Source organism: Nerophis lumbriciformis, linkage group LG35 (genome assembly GCF_033978685.3).
Source record: "Nerophis lumbriciformis linkage group LG35, RoL_Nlum_v2.1, whole genome shotgun sequence".
NCBI lineage: Eukaryota > Metazoa > Chordata > Actinopteri > Syngnathiformes > Syngnathidae > Nerophis > Nerophis lumbriciformis.
In genome coordinates this window covers 15,584,288-15,603,446 of record NC_084582.2, presented here as the reverse complement: position 1 = coordinate 15,603,446, position 19,159 = coordinate 15,584,288, and the positions used below count along the sequence as shown (strand labels likewise).

Below are 19,159 nucleotides of genomic sequence, written 5' to 3'. Positions count from 1 at the left end.
CATATTTTCAGGATGTAGAGATATATGTATATATATATATATATATATATATATATATATATATATATATATATATATATATATATATATGTATGAAATACTTGAATTCTAGCTGTCAATATACTCCTCCCCTCTTAACCACGCCCTCAACCATGCCCTGCCCCACCCCCGACCACGCCCCCACCCCCCACCTCCCGAAATCGGAGGTCTCAAGGTTGGCAAGTATGCGGACATTTCTAATAAAAACAGTTATAGAAACTAGTAATTAATGAAAATGAGTACAATTAACTGTTAAAGGTTAGTACAATCATGTGTGCTTACGGACTGTATCCCTTGCAGACTATATTGATATATAATGTAGGAACCAAAATATTAATAACAGAAAGAAACAACCCTTTTGTGTGAATGAGTGTAAATGGGAAGGTTTTTTGGGTTGGTGCACTAATTGTAAGTGTATCTTGTGTTTTTTATGTTGATTTAATAAAAAATAAAAATAAAATAAAATATTAAAAAACCGATACCGATAATAAAAAACCGATACCGATAATTTCCTATATTACATTTCAAAGCATTTATCGGTGGATATTATCGGACATCTCTAAAAAAAAAACTATTGTGGAATATTGTTCTCTCACATTATTCTTTCATGTAATTGAATAGCTCTGGGTAGGATATGCCTTATTTAAAGGGTGCGCTTGTTTAAACGTCAATCACGAGGGTTTTTGTTTTGCGCTTTCATGACGCAAGAGACCCCGCCCCCGCGGAGTGTCCGCGTTGCCAAAGCTATCGCCCTCTTTCTGCGCGGCCCCACGTGCCAAATAAAGGCAGGCAGAAAAACATCACGAGTGAAGTGCTGCAGACACAGCACATGGTCCTCCTGCCTGCTAGCGGACACTACCCGAGAAACAGCCTCCGAGCTCGGTTAACACTAAAGAAAAGCTGTCACGGTTAAGCTTGCCATTGACTTCAAGTGTTGTGAATGCTGTCCGAGAGCTTTAAACTACGAATTTGAGGCATTTTGAACAACAACTCTTATCTCGCTAAACTTTTTGTTTACTCCATCAAGCAAGAAGCTAGCATGTCGACAAATGACGTTAAAAGCTGCCCCATCCCCACTCGGGTGCTCACCCTGAAGGACTGGTCCCAGCTCCCCGACTGCTACAGCCAGACTCCCGGGGGCACTTTGTTCTCCACTACGCCCGGAGGTAAGAACGCCAAGAACTGTCTCTCGACAATGACACGGCGTCGTTGTTTAAAAGTTTTTGTTTAAAACGCATTATGCGCTCACACAAAAACAAGTTATCGCGAGAGTCTGTCAGAAATCACGTTGTCTCCTCAGCGTATGATTTATAGCAGTGGTCCCCAACCACCGGTCCGGGGACCGGTACCGGTCCGTGACGCATTTGCTACCGGTCCGCAGAGAAACATTAAATAATTTTATAAACGACTGCATTTTCTCCGACTTAACTTTCTCCTGTCCCACTACACACACCAATAAGCTTGTTTATAGGGTTAACCCTAACCCCAATACAACTCCTCATAGGAAGTTGCAATTGGTTCTAACTTTGTGACATGATACAACGCACATAAATGAACATATAAAATATAAATGTGACAGATTGTAGCCAAAGGCTGATTTATAGGGGTGTGGGGAAAAAAATCAATTTGAATTCAAATCGCGATTCTCACATTGTGCAATTCAGTATCGATTCTCATTTTTCAAAAATCGATTTTTTTTGTTTTATTTTTATTTTTCATTTAATTTAATTTTTTTTAAATTAGTCAATCCAACAAAATAACACAAAGCAATACCATAACAATGCAATCCAATTCCAAAACCAAACCCGGCCCAGCAACACTCAGAACGGCAATAAACAGAGCAATTGAGAGGAGACACAAACACGACACAGAACAATCCAAAAGTAGTGAATCAAAAATGAATATTATCAACAACAGTATCAATATTAGTTACAATTACAACATAGCAGTGATTAAAGATCCCTCATTGACATTATCCTTAGACATTTGTAAAAAAAAAAAAAAAAAAAAAAAGAACAATAGTGTCACAGTGGCATACACTTGCATCGCTTCTCATAAGTTTGACAACACACTGTGTCCAATATTTTCACAAAGGTAAAATAGGTCATATTTTTGGTTCATTTAATAGTTGAAACAAATTTACAATATTGCAATCAGTTGATAAAACATTGTCCTTTACAATTATAAAAGCTTTTTACTAAAATCTACTACTCTGCTTGCATGTCAGCAGACTGGGGTAGATCCTGCTGAAATCCTATGTATTGAATGAATAGAGAATTGTTTTGAATCGGAAAAATATCGTTTTTGAATCGAGAATCACGTTGAATCAGAAAAAAAAATCGATTTTGAATCGAATCGTGACCCCAAGAATCGATATTGAATCAAATCATGGGGCACACAAAGATTCGCAGCCCTACTGATTTCCATCTGCATCTCATTGCAAAGAAACAAGCCCCGATCTCCCACTAATTCAGCGTTATTGTGAGTTGTGTCTTTCATGCACTTATTTTTGCTGTTTTTATCTGGCACAAGTGGAAAGCCGGTCCCTGAAAATTATTTGCCAACGATAAACCGGTCTGTAATGCAAACAAGGTTGGGGACCACTGATTTATAGGACACAGCACGTGCACGTACTGTAAGCCATAGTTTGTTATACATGGGCGGTACTGCACATGTTAGTAATGAGCTAATACCAAGCAAATAGTGGGTCAGTATTTTTAATACTTTTTACTTGATTTTTTGAACCACTAAATGATTTTTCCCTTAATTTGTTAATCATGATTTATATAATGGGCAGCATGGTGTGGCAGGGGTGCCTCACAATACGAAGGTATTTCAATCCCGGGCTCGGGATCTTTCCGTGTGGAGTTTGCATGTTCTGCCTGTGACTGCGTGGGTACCCTCCGGGTACTCCGGCTTCCTTCCACCTCCAAAGACATGCACCTGGGGATAGGTTGATTGGCAACACTAAAATTGGCCTGAGTGTGAATGTTGTCTGTCTATCCATGTTGGCCCTGCGATGAGGTGGCGACTTGTCCAGGGTGTACCTCGCCTTCCGCCCGAATGCAGCTGAGATAGGCTCTAGCGACCCCAAAAGGGACAAGCGGTAGGAAATGGATGGATGGATGATTAATATAATCAAGACTAAAACACAGGACAAAGTGCTGAGGCCAATGAATATATATATATATATATATATATATATATCTTTTTATTTTTTTTTTATTTTTTATTTTTATTATTATTTTTTTTTTTTTTAAACAACCATATTTGTGTACAGTGTAACAATATCACCAAAATATTGAAATCATTCCAGTTCTCTGGTTTACTATCACAATTATTTGCCCAAAATACTCTCAATGGTGCAAAATAAGTAAACCTAAGGCCCCGTTTACGCTAAGGTTATCTAGGGTAAATCCCACTTAACCTTATCCTTGTCCACACACAACAATGCCACCGTTTAAGAACTCTCCCCACCCCCGCCGGCGTAACGCGTCCTAATACGCATGCACGGAAAATGCGCACGTCATAGTCATCTCCAGTGTTGGTTTGTGTGCAAGTTCTTAAATTTAACTTATCTGAGAAATATCCAGTGTTGTGGTATTTCAATTAACTGGAATCCAGTGTGCTGTGGGACCCTATTGTAGTGAATCACACCTGAGCCATCATAAATTAATCAAATCTTTATTAGACACGTAAACAATGTGATAAAGAACATTTTACATCACTCAAAGTAGGGATCTAGATATATGGTCAGGACACTCCTCACTCTTTTGCCTTCACCTTCATTGTCCATTCGTTTTTGGTGACTTATATACTCTGGACCTAGACGTTGAGTCCGCGACATACATGGCGGACAATAACTGATGGTCTGCTTTGCCGGTCCAAAAACATTCGCTGTTTTGCGTAGTTTTCCATCGTCGGCCAGGTATTACAAAGCACATGCTACCTTTTTTATCACATCCACAGGAGCTTACATTCTCGTTGACTCTCCTTCGACAAATATACATAGTTTTTCGGTAAGTACAATCACAGCTGACCTGGACATTCGAAAGTTCTCTTGCCGTCTGAGAAGTGTTGTATCTGGAATAGCTGCAATTGCTTCCTCTTAAGGTATTCATGTGTGATTTCCACAAGCGTTTGTACACATTTTTTCACTGTATTTCCAGTGGTTAGCTCCAAGTTACAAAACCGCTTGTTTATGAAGCTGGCTGTGGCGTGTTCTTTCTGACATCATTTCCTGTGTGGGGCGCTGTCTTTCTGGCGTCACTTCCTCTCCGAACTCAGTTTGTAAACGATCAATGAGTCCATACAAAGCTAAGTGCCGGAGATTCAAGAAATACACGGCGCACTTAGCCGTGTACAAATTTGTCCGGGGGGGGGGCCTTAAATGCTGGTTTGGTGTGGCTGAAACGGGGCTTAGGCTAAATAATTATTCGTTTAAGGCAGACCTGGGCAAATTAAGGCCCGGCGGCCACATGCGGCCTGTTAAGTCTTTCAATCTGGCCCGCCGGACATTACCAAAATATATTTTTTAGATCTTTAAGATGGAAATTGTAGCTGCCATTATGATGTGCAGTGATTTTTTCAAATGACCGTAAATCTTGAACTATATAAAGTATTTCAATGGTTGGAATTAGGGCTGGGCGATATGGCCTTTTTTTAATATCTCGATATTTTTAAGCCATATCGCGATACACGATGTATATCTCGATATTTTGCCTTAGCCTTGAATGAACACTTGATGCATATAATCACAGCAGTATGATGATTCTATGTGTCTACATTAAAACATTCTTGTTTATACTGCACTAATACATGCTCATTTTAAACTTTCATGCAGAGAGGGAAATCACAACTAAGTCAATTTAGCAAAACTGTATTTATTAAACAGTTATTAAGCAGTGGCACAAACATTCATGTCATTTCAAAACAGAAAGTGCAAGATTATCAGAGACATTTTAAAACAAGCTATAAGTGCACTTTTGTGCATGATGACACAAAAGATATTTCAATACATGTGACATAAAAATGAGCTGCATATCAAATAGTATATGTCCTACGGTGTTGATGTGGAAATAGTTGCTTCGGCATTTAGTTGGTGTGGCACCGACCGGAGATGTTGACATGATGTAAAGACATATTCCCGCTTGAAGCCAAACCACCGTCAGACGATGGACCCCATGTTGTTTTTCTTGGGAATTAATTATTCCTTCATTTCTTACCAGATTTGCACCTTCTTTCTCTTGTATTACCACTCAAACCACACTGTTAGCTGTTAGCATCACAGCTAAGGTTACCATGTCGCTACCTGTATGGGAGCGTGTGACGTTGCTCACGTTTATGTAAGAAGGTGCGCTTGTTTTAGTCTCTGTGAGAAGGAAAGACAGGAAAGAGTGAGAAACGAATGCAGTTTAATGCCCTGCAGCTAAAAGCAACTGCGTGAGAACGTATACTCGAATATCACGATAGTCATTTTCTATATCGCATAGAGACAAACCCGTGATACATCGAGTATATCGATATATCGCCCAGCCCTAGTTGGAATCTGCGTTTTTGCATGATATACTAGTTAATATGGTAATCTAATTAGTTACTGTGGTAATCTAATTAGTTACTATGGTAATCTAAGTCACAGCCCCTCAAACGAGGCACCAAGCAGGGTGGGTGGGGAGCGTTTCCACAGAGTGTTTCCAGAGCGGCCAGCCTGAAATGCGGGTGTCAGGGACAGACGCGGAAGGAGATTTTTACAACAAAGTTCTAAAGCTTAGTGATATATCAGATAGTATGTGGGTTTTCTTTCTTTTTTTCGCGTTCATATTTTGCTGTTTGTTGCGTTTCGCTTGATTGTAAAATATGTCAATCGACGTTCATATGTTGTCAATATTCAGTGTTTTATCGTTCATAGTTAATATTGTAAACCCCACATTCTTTTATTTTCATGTACATTCTGGTTCATTCAGTAAAAAAAAATTAAATTCCATTCTGTTTTTTAAGGCGGTCTGTCATAATGTTTTTAGCATTCAATCAGACATTATTGTGAGGTTTTGCATTAGTGTTCCTAAAAATAGATATTTGGCCCCCGAGTCAAAATAATTGCCCAGGCCTGGTTTAAGGGGTTAAACGACTTAGTGTAGACATGGCCTAATAGTGCCCCAACTTAAAAGGGTTTTGAGATAAGAAATGTCTCTCAGCTAATTGTGTTAAATTGCAAGCAAACATTTGACTTACAATCATCCCTGCTATTATTGGGCGTAGCAAATGCCATCGTGAACCCCGTAACATCCGCCCAAAACACCCAGCCTTACTTGCTAGCATTAGCTTATAGCTAGAGATCGACATACGTTTTGTTTTCTAATCATGAGTAGGAAAATGTGAGTGTGAAGGGCAGTGCTGGGAAGAACAATTAGATAATATTAATTGAATGAGAAAAGTAATCCTCCAAGACATGACCAAGCTTGTCGCCAACTTGGCGAGATAATTTAGTTGTGTATCACTGGTCGTCTGCACCATACTGAAGCAGAATGAACAACGCCAGCCTAGAATGTTAAAATATTATATAAACGGTGAACATTTATCCATGAAACAACGGAGAAGCTGCCGATGGTGTGTTTGTCGGCGAAGCAGTTTGAACGGCTACCATCATTTTCCAAATTTGTCGATATACACGGGAAATGCACAATACTTACAGCAGATGACCCGTTATCATAGTTTCGAATAGGTGTCGATGTCCTCGACGGAAGGAATTGCAAGGCACACGACCCTCCACTTCTCCCAAGCGTCCATCCAGCAACAAATGTTTGGTCAGGACAAACAGATTCCATTGAACCGGAGCTTTTTATTAAATCTTGTCAATTTCATCGAGAGGCCAGTTGATCAATAACATTTAGAGTTTGAAGAGCAGTGCAAAAAGAGGCTCCTAAAACTACGACGAGAAGTGAACATAAGGGAGAGGAGATTGTATTGTTTTTATACAATATTTCCTATCTAAAAGTTAGTTTCTCTTTTTAAAAGACATGTTACATGTTAGAGGGGAATGTCCAATTATGTATTTAAATTAATTTCAATGGGAGAGAATTTGGGATACAAATGTTTTAAGTTAAAGGGGAACTGCACTATTTTTGGAATTTCACAATCCTTCTCTAAGACAAGAACATGTTTTTCTTTTTAATGCATTCTAAATAGTAAATGCATGCAATCGAAAGTCTGCTTACAATGGCGCCTACAAGAGTTGCTCTATTTTGCCTATAAAGCCCTTAAAAACCATTCAAACACCTCCATAAAGTTTTATATACATGATGTAAGTAACAATGTATTGTAGTACTAGGCACATTTATAATAGCATGTAATATTTATGTATTTTGATCATTTTTAACATACACGGCACATAAGTTTCAAAAACGCATCATGACGTTTGCTTTTTTTCCAACTAATTTTTACTAACTGCAGACTTCATGAGAGCCAATAAAAATAATTAAACATCACTTACTGTACAATGTCTGCAGTCATTAGGATGCCGACTGATAAAATGTTATGTTCCCGTTTAGATGTATAGTGACTCATAATCCTCGTGAAGAAACGGAGGGTGGAACCAACTGTCTTTTTGTGACTTTGTTGCCATTTTTGGGTCTAAATTGTCTGTGAAAGTGTACCAACTTGTCGGATTAAGTCCTCATCTTTCTACTATCAAAGTGAGAACCATGATTTATGATCTAGAATACATTTTCACGAGCACAGAGGCAAGGAGGCAGCTCATCAGTCGATCTTGCCAACATTGGTACACAAGCTTGTGATCACAGCGCCACTATAAATAGTTTGTCTGCGTTAGCACTTATAATAATATCACTAACTCTTGGTTAATATTGAAGTCGCAAAATGTAAATGGATAATTGTTGGCAGTTTTTGGGGTTTAATGGGCTGAACAGAGAACCTCCCATTGACTCCATTGTAAGCAGACATTTATTCATTCACGAGTTAGAATGCATTAAAAAGAAAACACATCCGTTGTAATAATTGTGAACGATAGGCACAATTCCAAAAAAAATGCAGTTCCTCTTTAAGAACAGGGTCACAGAACCAATTTAGCTCGTAAATTGGCTTTTGCTTTTTGCTCCCAAGGCCCTCTAGTGTCCAATAACTTTTTAAGTTTGTCAACAGGATAACATAATTCACAATCTAACACAAACTACATTAAAAAACACATACATTTGTGAAAATTAACAGTAAAAAACAGAAAATATTGAACTTATTTCCTTAGTTTTAATCTGGTACTGATACTAATGTTGGTATCAATACTGTAGATATTTGTATCAGCCTGCCCGACCCTAATTCCATAGTTTTAACTAACAGAAAATGTGCTGATTGCTGTATGCACCTGGGGATAGGTTGATTAGCAACACTAAATTGGCCCTAGTGTGTGAATGTTGTTTGTCTATCTGTGTTGGCCCTGCGATGAGGTGGCGACTTGTCCAGGGTGTACTCCGCCTTCCGCCCGATTGTAGCTGAGATAGGCTCCAGCGCCCCCCGCGACCCCGAAGGGAATAAGCGGTAGAAAATGGATGGATGGATGGCATTATCACAGTGTGCATGTGGAGTTTGCAAAGTTTGTATAATGTGGTTTCAAGTCTTTCAAGTAGCCACAAATATGCCAAAGTATATATTTATTTTTAAACCATTGACCAAAAACTGACTGATTATAAAATGTCTTCTCAATATAACAAATGGCTTTTTCTACTATGTAGCCAGTGTTTTATGCAGTTGTAAACAAGATTTCTCCCACCCAATGTTGTTTAAAGGAGGTGTTTATCCTGTAGCCAGCACAGCAAAGTGATTGGTTGCGTAAAGGCTGGAGGCTGTCCTATCTCTGCATGGTTTTCTGCTCTACATTTCAGGGACAGAACTTGTAGGAATAAATGTTTTGCATTCCACTATAATGTGCAATTGAAGGAATTAAGAAAATCGGTTGAAACAAGAAACGTTCTTACAATCTGTGTGTTGCTGAGCCCAGGCATGCACAATACAGTACAACTACAGAAACTGCTGTTGTGTTATGCATGGCAGCCCATATTTCACACCTTATCACTACCCCCGCCCCTTCTTCTCCGCCTCCCTTTTGTCCCGGACAAAGTGCTCAGAGTGCAGTTCTTGCATAATATGTTTTTCTCCCTTGTGAACGGACCTGATCAGCTGTACAGAATGGGTCAAACTCCAATTGAGAATGACACCAGCAGCTGATCACTCCATGTCTGACATATACTCTGACAGGCCAATTTCCAACACACTGAGCCATAAAATGCTAAGTCCAAATCTTGACACACCACAAACATGCCAGGATGGTGTAATATATGACAACCTACATGTTTAATAGAAGAACCTTTGTATTATGTTGCAGAGAACAAGAAGAATGCATATTACATAGCTGAGAATGTTGTTTTGTTCGAAAGCCTGCTGCAGAGCCAAAGTCTAAAAACATGTGGCTTCAATCTCAATGTGTCTTTTTGAAGAGGGAATATTATGTGCCCTGATTTCCTAGAAGTCATTGCAGCCTAAACCACTCCCCTCTGCATTCCCATACTCTCATACATCAACACACACACACGCGCGCTTCTATAACTTGGTTTCTTCCACTCAAGGAATAGGGTTTGTAACTCCTAGCCTATTCAGTCCCCTAATGTATTTTAGCAATTATTACTTTAAAGCAATGCTATTGATCTGATGGCTCAGGGACCAAATCCTGCCCAGCTTTGACACCAGGTCGGCCTCCGAGTTCAGTTCAAGACTAACATTTTTGCAGCAAATTCCTATAAAACACTGTAGTATTCCTGTTGTATAGAGGAACTTGGACCAGTGTAAACACCTTGGAATATTTGCATTGACATTTTAACCTCCTTAAAGCAGGGAGTTGTCAAATGTTTTAGACTTTGTTGTTTAATATATTTTTTTATATTCCAAACACAAATTTTCCACAAATGCAAATGTCTTTAAAAAACACACTATAGTGTAGTTTAGAAATGGCAGTGGCATAGCCACCCTACTCACAGTACCTTGCAGGTTTAAAATAAAAGACATGAATAATTATAAGGATTATATTATAATTGTTAGCATTTAAAATTAACATTTAGCACTCTGTCAGCTAGAAATTAGCGTGCCCGTTGCTAGCTAATGATTAGCAGCGCTATACTGTATTATTCAAATATTTATATTGCGCAATAACGTACCTTTTTTAGAATCAGTTTAAATTAAAATGTAATCACAAATGTATGTGTAATATACAAGTAGGGGTATCCACTCCATTTTTTCATCAGTTTGGTAGTCCTTGTCCTGGAAAATGTTGAAGACCCTTGTCCAAAAAGCAAGCGTCCACTGCAGTGGACAGTTGTATTTTGCATAAGTATAGCTTTTTTTCTGAAATGTGTAACTCTGACTTAAGAAATGGATCAAAAACCAATGTCCACTAAGAGGATTCTGGTTCTCAAAATGACACTACCGTATTTTTCGGAGTATAAGGCGCGCCGGGGTATAAGTCGCACTGACCGGAAATGCATGATAAGAAGGAAAAAAACATATAAGTCGCACTGGAGTATAAGTCGCATTTTTTGCGGAAATTTATTTGATAAAACTCTACACCAAGAATAGACATTTGAAAGGCAATTTAAAATAAATAAAGAATAATAAGTGTACGTTATATGACGCATAAATAACCAACTGAGAACGTGCCTGGTATGTTAACGTAACATATTATGGTAAGAGTCATTCAAATAATTATAACATATAGAACATGCTATACGTTTACCAAACAATCTGTCACTCCTAATCGCTAAATCCCATGGAATCTTATACGTCGAGTCTCTTACGTGAATGAGCTAAATAATATTATTTGATATTTTACAGTAATGTGTTAATAATTTCACACATAAGTCGCTCCTGAGTATAAATCGTACCCCCAGCCAAACTATGAAAAAAAACTGCGACTTATAGTCCGAAAAATACGGTAATGGTGAAGGGAGAAGTCAGACCCCCCCAGTCCTTAACTTGCTGGAAATATGGCCTGGTTGAACAATTTAGTTACCGTATTTTTCGGAGTATAAGTCGCTCCAGGGTATACGTCGCATCGGCCGAAAATGCATAATAAAGAAGGAAAAAAACATATACCTCGCACTGGAGTATAAGTCGCATTTTTGGGGGAAATTGTTTGATAAAATCCAACACCAAGAATAGACATTAGAAAGGCAATTTAAAATAAATAAAGAATAGTGAATAACAGGCTGAATAAGTGTACGTTGTATGAGGCATAAATAACCAACTGAGAACGTGCCTGGTATGTTAACGCAACACATCTTGGCAAGAGTCATTCAAATAATTATAACATATAGAACATGCTAAACGTTTACCAAACCATATGTCACTCCCGATCGCTAAATCCGATGAAATCTTCCTCCACGGTGTCGCTCCTGGTATGCGGCGCTAGCGTCCATTCTTTCTGCTGCTCGATCGCCGTTTTCTGGTGCATATTTCACTACGTCCAGCTTGTAATCTGCAGTATATGATTTCCTTTTCGGTGCCATTTTAGTTCAGTCCTTCTCAGTTTTTATAAGTTACCGCCAATGTTGCTGTGATCTATTTGAATAGCTCCGGCAGTAGCGCATAACAGTTAGCATTCCAAAACCCACAATGCACTTCTGCCATGACCCGCCCCCCGCCGAATTCTTATTGGTTGGCGTGTGAGTGACTATTCCTGACGTGTGTGTATGTGACGATAGCGGACATTTTCTTCGTCGCTCACGCGAATGAGATAAATAATATTATTTGATATTTTTTACGATAATATGTTAATAATTTCACACATAAGTCGCTCCAGAGTATACATCGCACCCACGGCCAAACTATGAAAAAAACCTCGACTTATAGTCCGAAAAATACGGTAAATAGTCCTGCTATGATGTCTGGTTTGACAGTTAAAACAATGTTGTTCTACTTTTCTCATCAACACAGGTACCCGCATCATCTATGACAGGAAGTTTTTGTTGGATTGCAGAAACTCTCCTCTCTCCCGCACCCCACCATGTCTCCCCCAGATCCCGGGGGTAACGTGCCCTGCAACTCACCCTGGGAGCAAGCTGCAGGATGTCAAAGAGGAGGTGGAAGAGGAAGAGAAGGACATTGCAGGTACACTGTTTTCAAAGTCCACATATTTTACCACAGATAACATTGCATAGTTTGAGTTGTCCAGAAGTATAGCAATATTTTCTTTTTTTTTTTGATGGCACAAAAAAATGAAATTAGTTTTTGTTATTGTTTACAAATTTAGGAAGAAGTCGTTTTTGCTTATGTTGTTATTTTGCTTGAAATATTGTATGTAATGATAGGCAATAAGGAAGTAATTTGAATATTTGATTTATATTGTTACACTACAACCTGTGTTTTGTCTGATTTATAATTATGATCGAAAAATGAATCATTAAATAAAAACTTTAAGTATCAGCATCAGCAGTTTGACTAATTCTGCCCCTGTTACTACGTAGTATTGGATTGATACCCACATTTGTAGTATCACTCAAAACTTATGTAAAGTATCCAAACAATAAAAGAATAAGTGCTTGTTAAAATTTTTGCTTGTAACTTAAAGGGGAACTGCACTTTATTTTTGAATTTTGCCTATTGTTCCCAATCGTTATGAAATACATTAAGACGGATGGATTTTTTTTATGCATTCTAACTCGTAAATAAATGTAAACAAACATCAGTTTACAGTGGAGCCAATGAGAAGTCCTCTATACCACCTATAAACTCCAATAAAAGAACATGCAAAAAGCACCAACAATACTCAATTTACATTTCGTGATTTGAATATTAACCAGGTATTAGTGCTATTGTTATCATAAGCGCTAACGCAGACGAACCATTTATACCAGCGCCGTGATCACGAGCTTGTGTGTAATGTTTACGTCGAGTGGCGTGCTGTTTCCTCTCTTCCTTGCTCCCTGGAAGTTTATTCTATATCATAAACCATGCCTCTCACCTGGATAGAAAAAGCATAAGGATGTATTCCGACAAATTGGACTCTTTGACAGCCAAATTAGCCTCGTAAATGGCGAGAACGACACAAAGACGTTTGGTCCCACCGTCCTTTTTCTTTGCGAGGATTATGAGTCATTCTTCATCTCAATGGGAATATATGAACATCCTAGCAGTGGGCATCCTAATGACCGCAGACATTGTACAGTAAATGATGGTTTATGTATGTTGGCTCTCATGAAGTCTGCAGTGAGCAATAATCGGTTATTATGTTAAAAAAACAAAAAGCGAACTTTGCAATGTTTTTAAATTAATGTGCCACGTATGCTTAAAAGGTTCAAAATAGTTCAATATTACATGTTTTTAGAAATTTGCATTACATATATACTTACAGCACGTACCGTATTTTTCAGAGTATAAGTCGCACCTGCCGAAAATGCATAATAAAAAAAGAAAAAAACATGTATAAGTCGCACTGGAGCCCGGCCAAACTATGAAAAAAAAACTGCGACTTATAGTCCAAAAAATACGGTATATAAAATTTTAATGGAGGTGTTTGGGTTTTTTCTTACGGGCTTTATAGGCAGAATATAGCGGCTCCCATTGGCTCCATTGTAAGCGGACTTTTGATCGAATGTATTTAATATTTAGCATGGATTAAAACAAAGGCAAAATTCCAATAAAAGTGCAGTTCCTCTTTTAAAGCATAACAAGACAGCTCTTATCTCAAAAAACTCTCAGGGGCACTCTTAAGTTGGCTTACCACCATAAGTGGTAAACCATTGACATTGTTTTGCACTATTGCTGTTTGTACATTCTGTATATTTTGTTTACTTTTGACTTGAATGCTTGAGGTCTGACTTGGGAAGTACAGAGTCTGATATTTCCTGTGTTCAATTGTTGGTCAAAAATAGCTCCTCGCCAATTTCAGCTCATTTTCACAGAAACCTAGCATATTTTAATCTTGAGAGATCTGTTAATAATAACCATTGTTTTGGTCCTTTCCCCTCCCTAAATGAGGATTTTCTTGGCTGCGTGACCAAAGGTTTTGGCTGAGTGACAAGTTGACACGTCAGTTTGTTGGGCGGGGGGAAAAACGGCCAAATATCAACGCGTTCTCCTGTTAAAATAGCCTTGGGGCTGAAGCGTCAGCTGTGTCTGGTGTTTAAACTGGTGTTCACAGACCATCTCAGGTTGTGTCTGTAAGGGTCAGGCCCTCTGTTTTCGTGTCTTGTCAGTTGTGAATGGAATGATAAGCGCTGTTTGCCTCGCTGTGTTCTGTTAAGGTGTGTTTCCTTTTTGAGGTGGGGTCAGCAAGCATGAATTCACTGATTTCACTCTCCTTTTCCACAGATGACAACCAGTTTGAGATGGACATCTGAGCTCCAGTTTTACCTCCTGTGGAGAGCTATCACTCAAAACACCTCCATGGTCAGTACTGACCGTAAAGCATTGCAATAAAGTTTTATTTTATTTTGTATTTTATTTTTTAAACAAAGGCTGTGGAACCAAAAACAATCTTAGAAAAGTAGGGTGTTTTTGACCCTAAAAGGTGTTTTGCTAGACATGGTACCAAATGGGTTAATTGCTCACTTGAGCTTTAGCAGGATTTGAAAATAAAAATCAATTTTGATTTAACTTTTTATATCTTTTGTATATATTACAATGTACTATGTGGCTTAATTTTAAGTTGGCAAATAAAGATGATTACATTGAGAGATGTAAAGTCATCCTTTTCACTGCAGGCTTGTTTTTTTATTTTTATTTTTTACCCTTTGCTTAAAAGGCACTGCAATTACCACCAAAGTGTCTCCTTTTTTGGGGCAGACTAAAAACTGCTCAGGCTGTTTTTTTTTAATGGAGAAAGGGATTAAATGTGAATAATTGAAAATAAAGGCTGTTCAAAATGTGTCACTTTGTTTTTCTTTTTACTTATACATTGATTACACTGGATTTATCCTGTATTTTACGAAGAGGAGCTTGTTTACATGCAGCCAAAAAACCTTCATACTGCCTTATGACATAAGGAATGAAAACAACTGCATTGTATACATAAGGCTTATGTATACAATGCAGTTTTTTTTTCATTCTATGTGTGGTTTAGCCCTTGAGACATACTGAGTTTAACTGTGGGTTTTCAGTCTCCCATTGGCCACTATATTGCTTTTGATGAATAATGCTACAGACTTACAGGTCATGCCAAGTCAACTTTGTTTAGCACCGTGATGTCCCCCTACAACAAATACAGGAAGGCTGCATGATAAGATTGTGATGAGTGTTTGTGTAGCCTTTTTTTTTTTTTTTTGGAAAAAAGCATGACTGTTGACCTACATGTGCTGTTTGAACAAGTGTGTGGGCGCACACGTGAGGGAACTCCCAGGTGCCATGCAACTGGAACGTTTGAAAAGTGGATCTATAAGCATGAAAAATCGCAAGAAGTTCTAATTTTTCATATTCTAGTGAATAAGTATTGTTTTAATCTTCCTGGTGGTGCATACATAGAAAGTGAGTGATTTTTACTATTAATGTTGACCACAAAGTATAATATATTAATCTAAAATGTTAACTCTCTTTCATAATATGTTTAATTTTGGTGGTTGCATACTATATAATGTTGTCTTGCACAGCCTATAGTGCATTCCATAGGAAGTGCAATTGTAATATGGAATTACTGCTTTCCAAAGTGAGTACTGTACAGTGTTTCCTCGGTTTTTGTTCCAATTATAAATGAACATTACACGTTTGCCTTTATCGAAGACTCTTGCTGGCAAAGACGGCGATGAGCACAAAGGGACTAGGGGGAAGGAAGAGCCTACTCCATTCTTAGCAACGAGTTCTTTCTTGAATGCGTGTTATTTTCGCATCTTCTATATCCAAGTGTTGCAACTTTATTTGGTTCCGCGCTAGCTTATTTTGCAAAGCAAGCAGCTCCAGAACAATATAAACACACAAGGATTGTGGGAAGCGTAGTGATTTACTGACATTTCACAAGTAACTACAACACGGGCACGAATAGGGAAGTTCTGATTACTTAGTGCAGACATTCCAAGCCGAGTCTGCTCGGTCCAGGGTACGCTGGACTCTGTGAGGGCCGAAAGATTGTGGTGGACAGCTATGACTATTTAATGTAAATACTAACTACATTGTCAATCATTTTAAGTCCTGGTTTACATTTTGTCAAAAAATTCTGGATGTAGACATTTACGTCTAACATCACTAAATAAAGTATGAATAACAATATTGCTTGTGGATGAATGATATATTTCATGTTCTCTACTGCTATTTATTATCTTATCACTCACTGAACAAATTAAGATCCATTCATCCATCCGTTGTCTTTAGTGCATGTATATATGTGTACATGGGCTTGTCCAGGGATGTAGTTGGGGGGGGGGGGGGGGGCATGTCCCCTTCACTTTTTCAAAAGGTAGTCATGGCCTTGTGCTGTGTTTAGCATCCAAAAACAATGTCAGGTCCCATTACAGTGCATTCGGAAAATATTCACGATGCTTCACTTTTTCTACATTTTATGTTACAGCCTTATTCCAAAACGTAATAAATTAATTTTTGTCCTCAAAAAAAATACCCCCTAATGAGAATGTGATTTTTTTTTTTAGAATTAATATTTAGCAAATTTCTTAAAAATAAACAAACAAAAAAATCCCATGTACATAAGTATTCAGTCTTTGCTTAATGCCTTGTTGATGCACCTTTGGCAGCAATTACAGCCTCAAGTATTTTTTAATACAATGCCGCAAGCTTGGCACACCTATCTTTGGGCAGTTTCGCCCATTCCTCTTTGCAGCACCTCTCAAGCTCCATCAGGCTGGATGGGAAGAGTAGGTTTTCATCCAGGATGTCTCTCTACATTGCTGCATTCAGCTTTCCCTCTATCCTGACTGGTCTCCCAGTTCCTGCCGCTGAAAAACATCCCCACAGCATGATGCTGCCTCCACCACGCTTCACTGTGGGGATGGTATTGGCCGCGTGGTTTCCTCCAAACATGACGCCTGGCATTTACGCCGTAAAGTTCAAGCTTTGTCTTTTCATACCAGAGAATTTTGTAAATAGAGATGTGCCCAGCACTACTTGGACCAAGCAGAAAACGGGTTTCCCTTTAGACCGCCCAAAAAATCATTGATTAGCTCTGTTGTTTCTAACATGTCGGGCGATACTTCTGCCTGCATGGTTCATGGATTATATTATCAGAGCTTTTATTAACAGTAACATTTAAATCTGTGTCCGTGTGCGTGTGTTTGGTAATGAGCAGGGGCGTCAAAGTGCAAGATTAAGTGTGGATGTTGTTCCAGGGCCCGTGGGGTTTTGTCAAAACAAAACATTGGTCATTAACATGTCAGTTATAAAAAACAACGTCCATAAATGTTAAAAGGAATAAATGTTGCTGTGAAAAATTCAATAATAAGGTTGCTTTGATTAAATGGAAAAACGCCAAAGACCCCCTATCAAAAATGCAAAATGGTTGCAAACCCAGCATAGTGAAGTGAAGTGAATTATATTTATATAGCGCCTTTCTCTAGTGACTCAAAGCGCTTTACATAGTGAAACCCAATATCTAAGTTACATTTAAACCAGTGTGGGTGGCACTGGGAGCAGGTGGGTGAAGTGTCTTGCCCAAGGACACAACAGCAGTGACTAGCAGGGCGGATGAGGGGATCGAACCTGCAACTCTCAAGTTGCTGGCACGTCCGCTCTACCAACCGAGCTATACCGCCTATAGACCAGTTCACTATTTAACACAGACATCCCGTCAAAGCTCTGCTTTAAGCGTTCACACACAGCACCGGCATTTTGGAACGACGACGAAGTGATAGAAGAAAAGTAAAAATACAATAAATCTGTTTGTGGCAGCACAGGGGAAAGTTGTGTATACATGTCACTCTTTTGCACATAACTGTAGTGCATTCAAGGACCCTCGATTAAAGTTAGAAACGGAGGCATCACTAGTTTTCACAGACGGGGAGGATTAACTCCCAATAATGAAATATTCCTAATAACAATGATGTATTATTGTGATTCAAAACCCACAAATGATAATTCTATATTTGTCGGATAAGCTCCATTTTACACTTTGAAGTAAAATACATATATCAGTCATTATAATCACTATTGTGTAAATAAAGATTTTTTTTAATTTAAACTTACATTCTGATCATGTTTAATTGAATTATTGGGGACTTTTTATTAAAAAAAATATATATATATGTGGGGAGGCGTGGCTGGCAGTCCGACAGCGAGGCAGGGCACACCGGAGCCCGCTCCAAGATGGCGGTGAGGAGGCGTGGACGGCGAGCGAGCAGCGAGGCGGGGCTCGCCGGGAGCGACGCCGTAATCATTACAAGGTGCGTGGATCGGTCAGCTGGGCACAATTCAATTATCCTCTCGCACTGTATAAGTGGGCGGCAGCCGTAAACGTCAGGAGGAGAGACGGAGAGAGAAACGAGAGCCAACGAGAAGCGGATGCAGAGCGAAAGTGACTGAGAGCACACGGAAGACGACGCACGCAGCTGAAGAGCTGGAGCGGAGGAGCGAGCAGAGCGAAGCGGAGCTGAAAAGCGACAGACACCAACTTTTCTTATTGCAAAATAAAGAAGTCTACACCTGCTCACCAGAATGTCCTTCCTTGGTGGTCCTGCGAACCCGGACGACAGCTTGCGACTGTCACACAATCTTTAAAAAACAATTTATTCAGTGAGGCGTAAATGGTTATGTACATATATATATATATATATTCTCTCTCTTTTTCTCTCTCTCTCTCTCTCTTTATATATATATATATATATAATATATATATATATATATATATATATATATATATATATATATATATATATATATATATATATATATATACTGTATATACAGTCGTGGTCAAAAGTAAGCCAAGGGACATGTATATACTGTGTATATATACATATATATATATATATATATATATATATATATATATATATATATATATATATATATATATATATATATATATATATATATATATATATATATATATATATATATATACATAACTGCCTTTATCGTCCTCTACAACCTGTCGTCACGTTCGCTTTTCCTCCAAACAAACAACGTG

At 38.5% G+C, this 19,159-nt stretch overlaps 1 protein-coding gene across 1 annotated transcript; it reads left to right on the top strand.

Annotated features, from left to right (window-relative positions):
• Positions 1-835: 835 nt before the first annotated feature.
• On the top strand, positions 836-14,964 carry eif4ebp3l (eukaryotic translation initiation factor 4E binding protein 3, like). The gene is made up of 3 exons (XM_061927747.2): positions 836-1,205; positions 12,031-12,204; positions 14,407-14,964. Exons 1-3 carry the CDS (start codon positions 1,079-1,081, stop codon positions 14,433-14,435), a joined length of 330 nt encoding a protein of 109 aa, XP_061783731.1. The 5' UTR covers positions 836-1,078; the 3' UTR covers positions 14,436-14,964.
• The last annotated feature ends 4,195 nt before the right edge of the window (positions 14,965-19,159 follow it).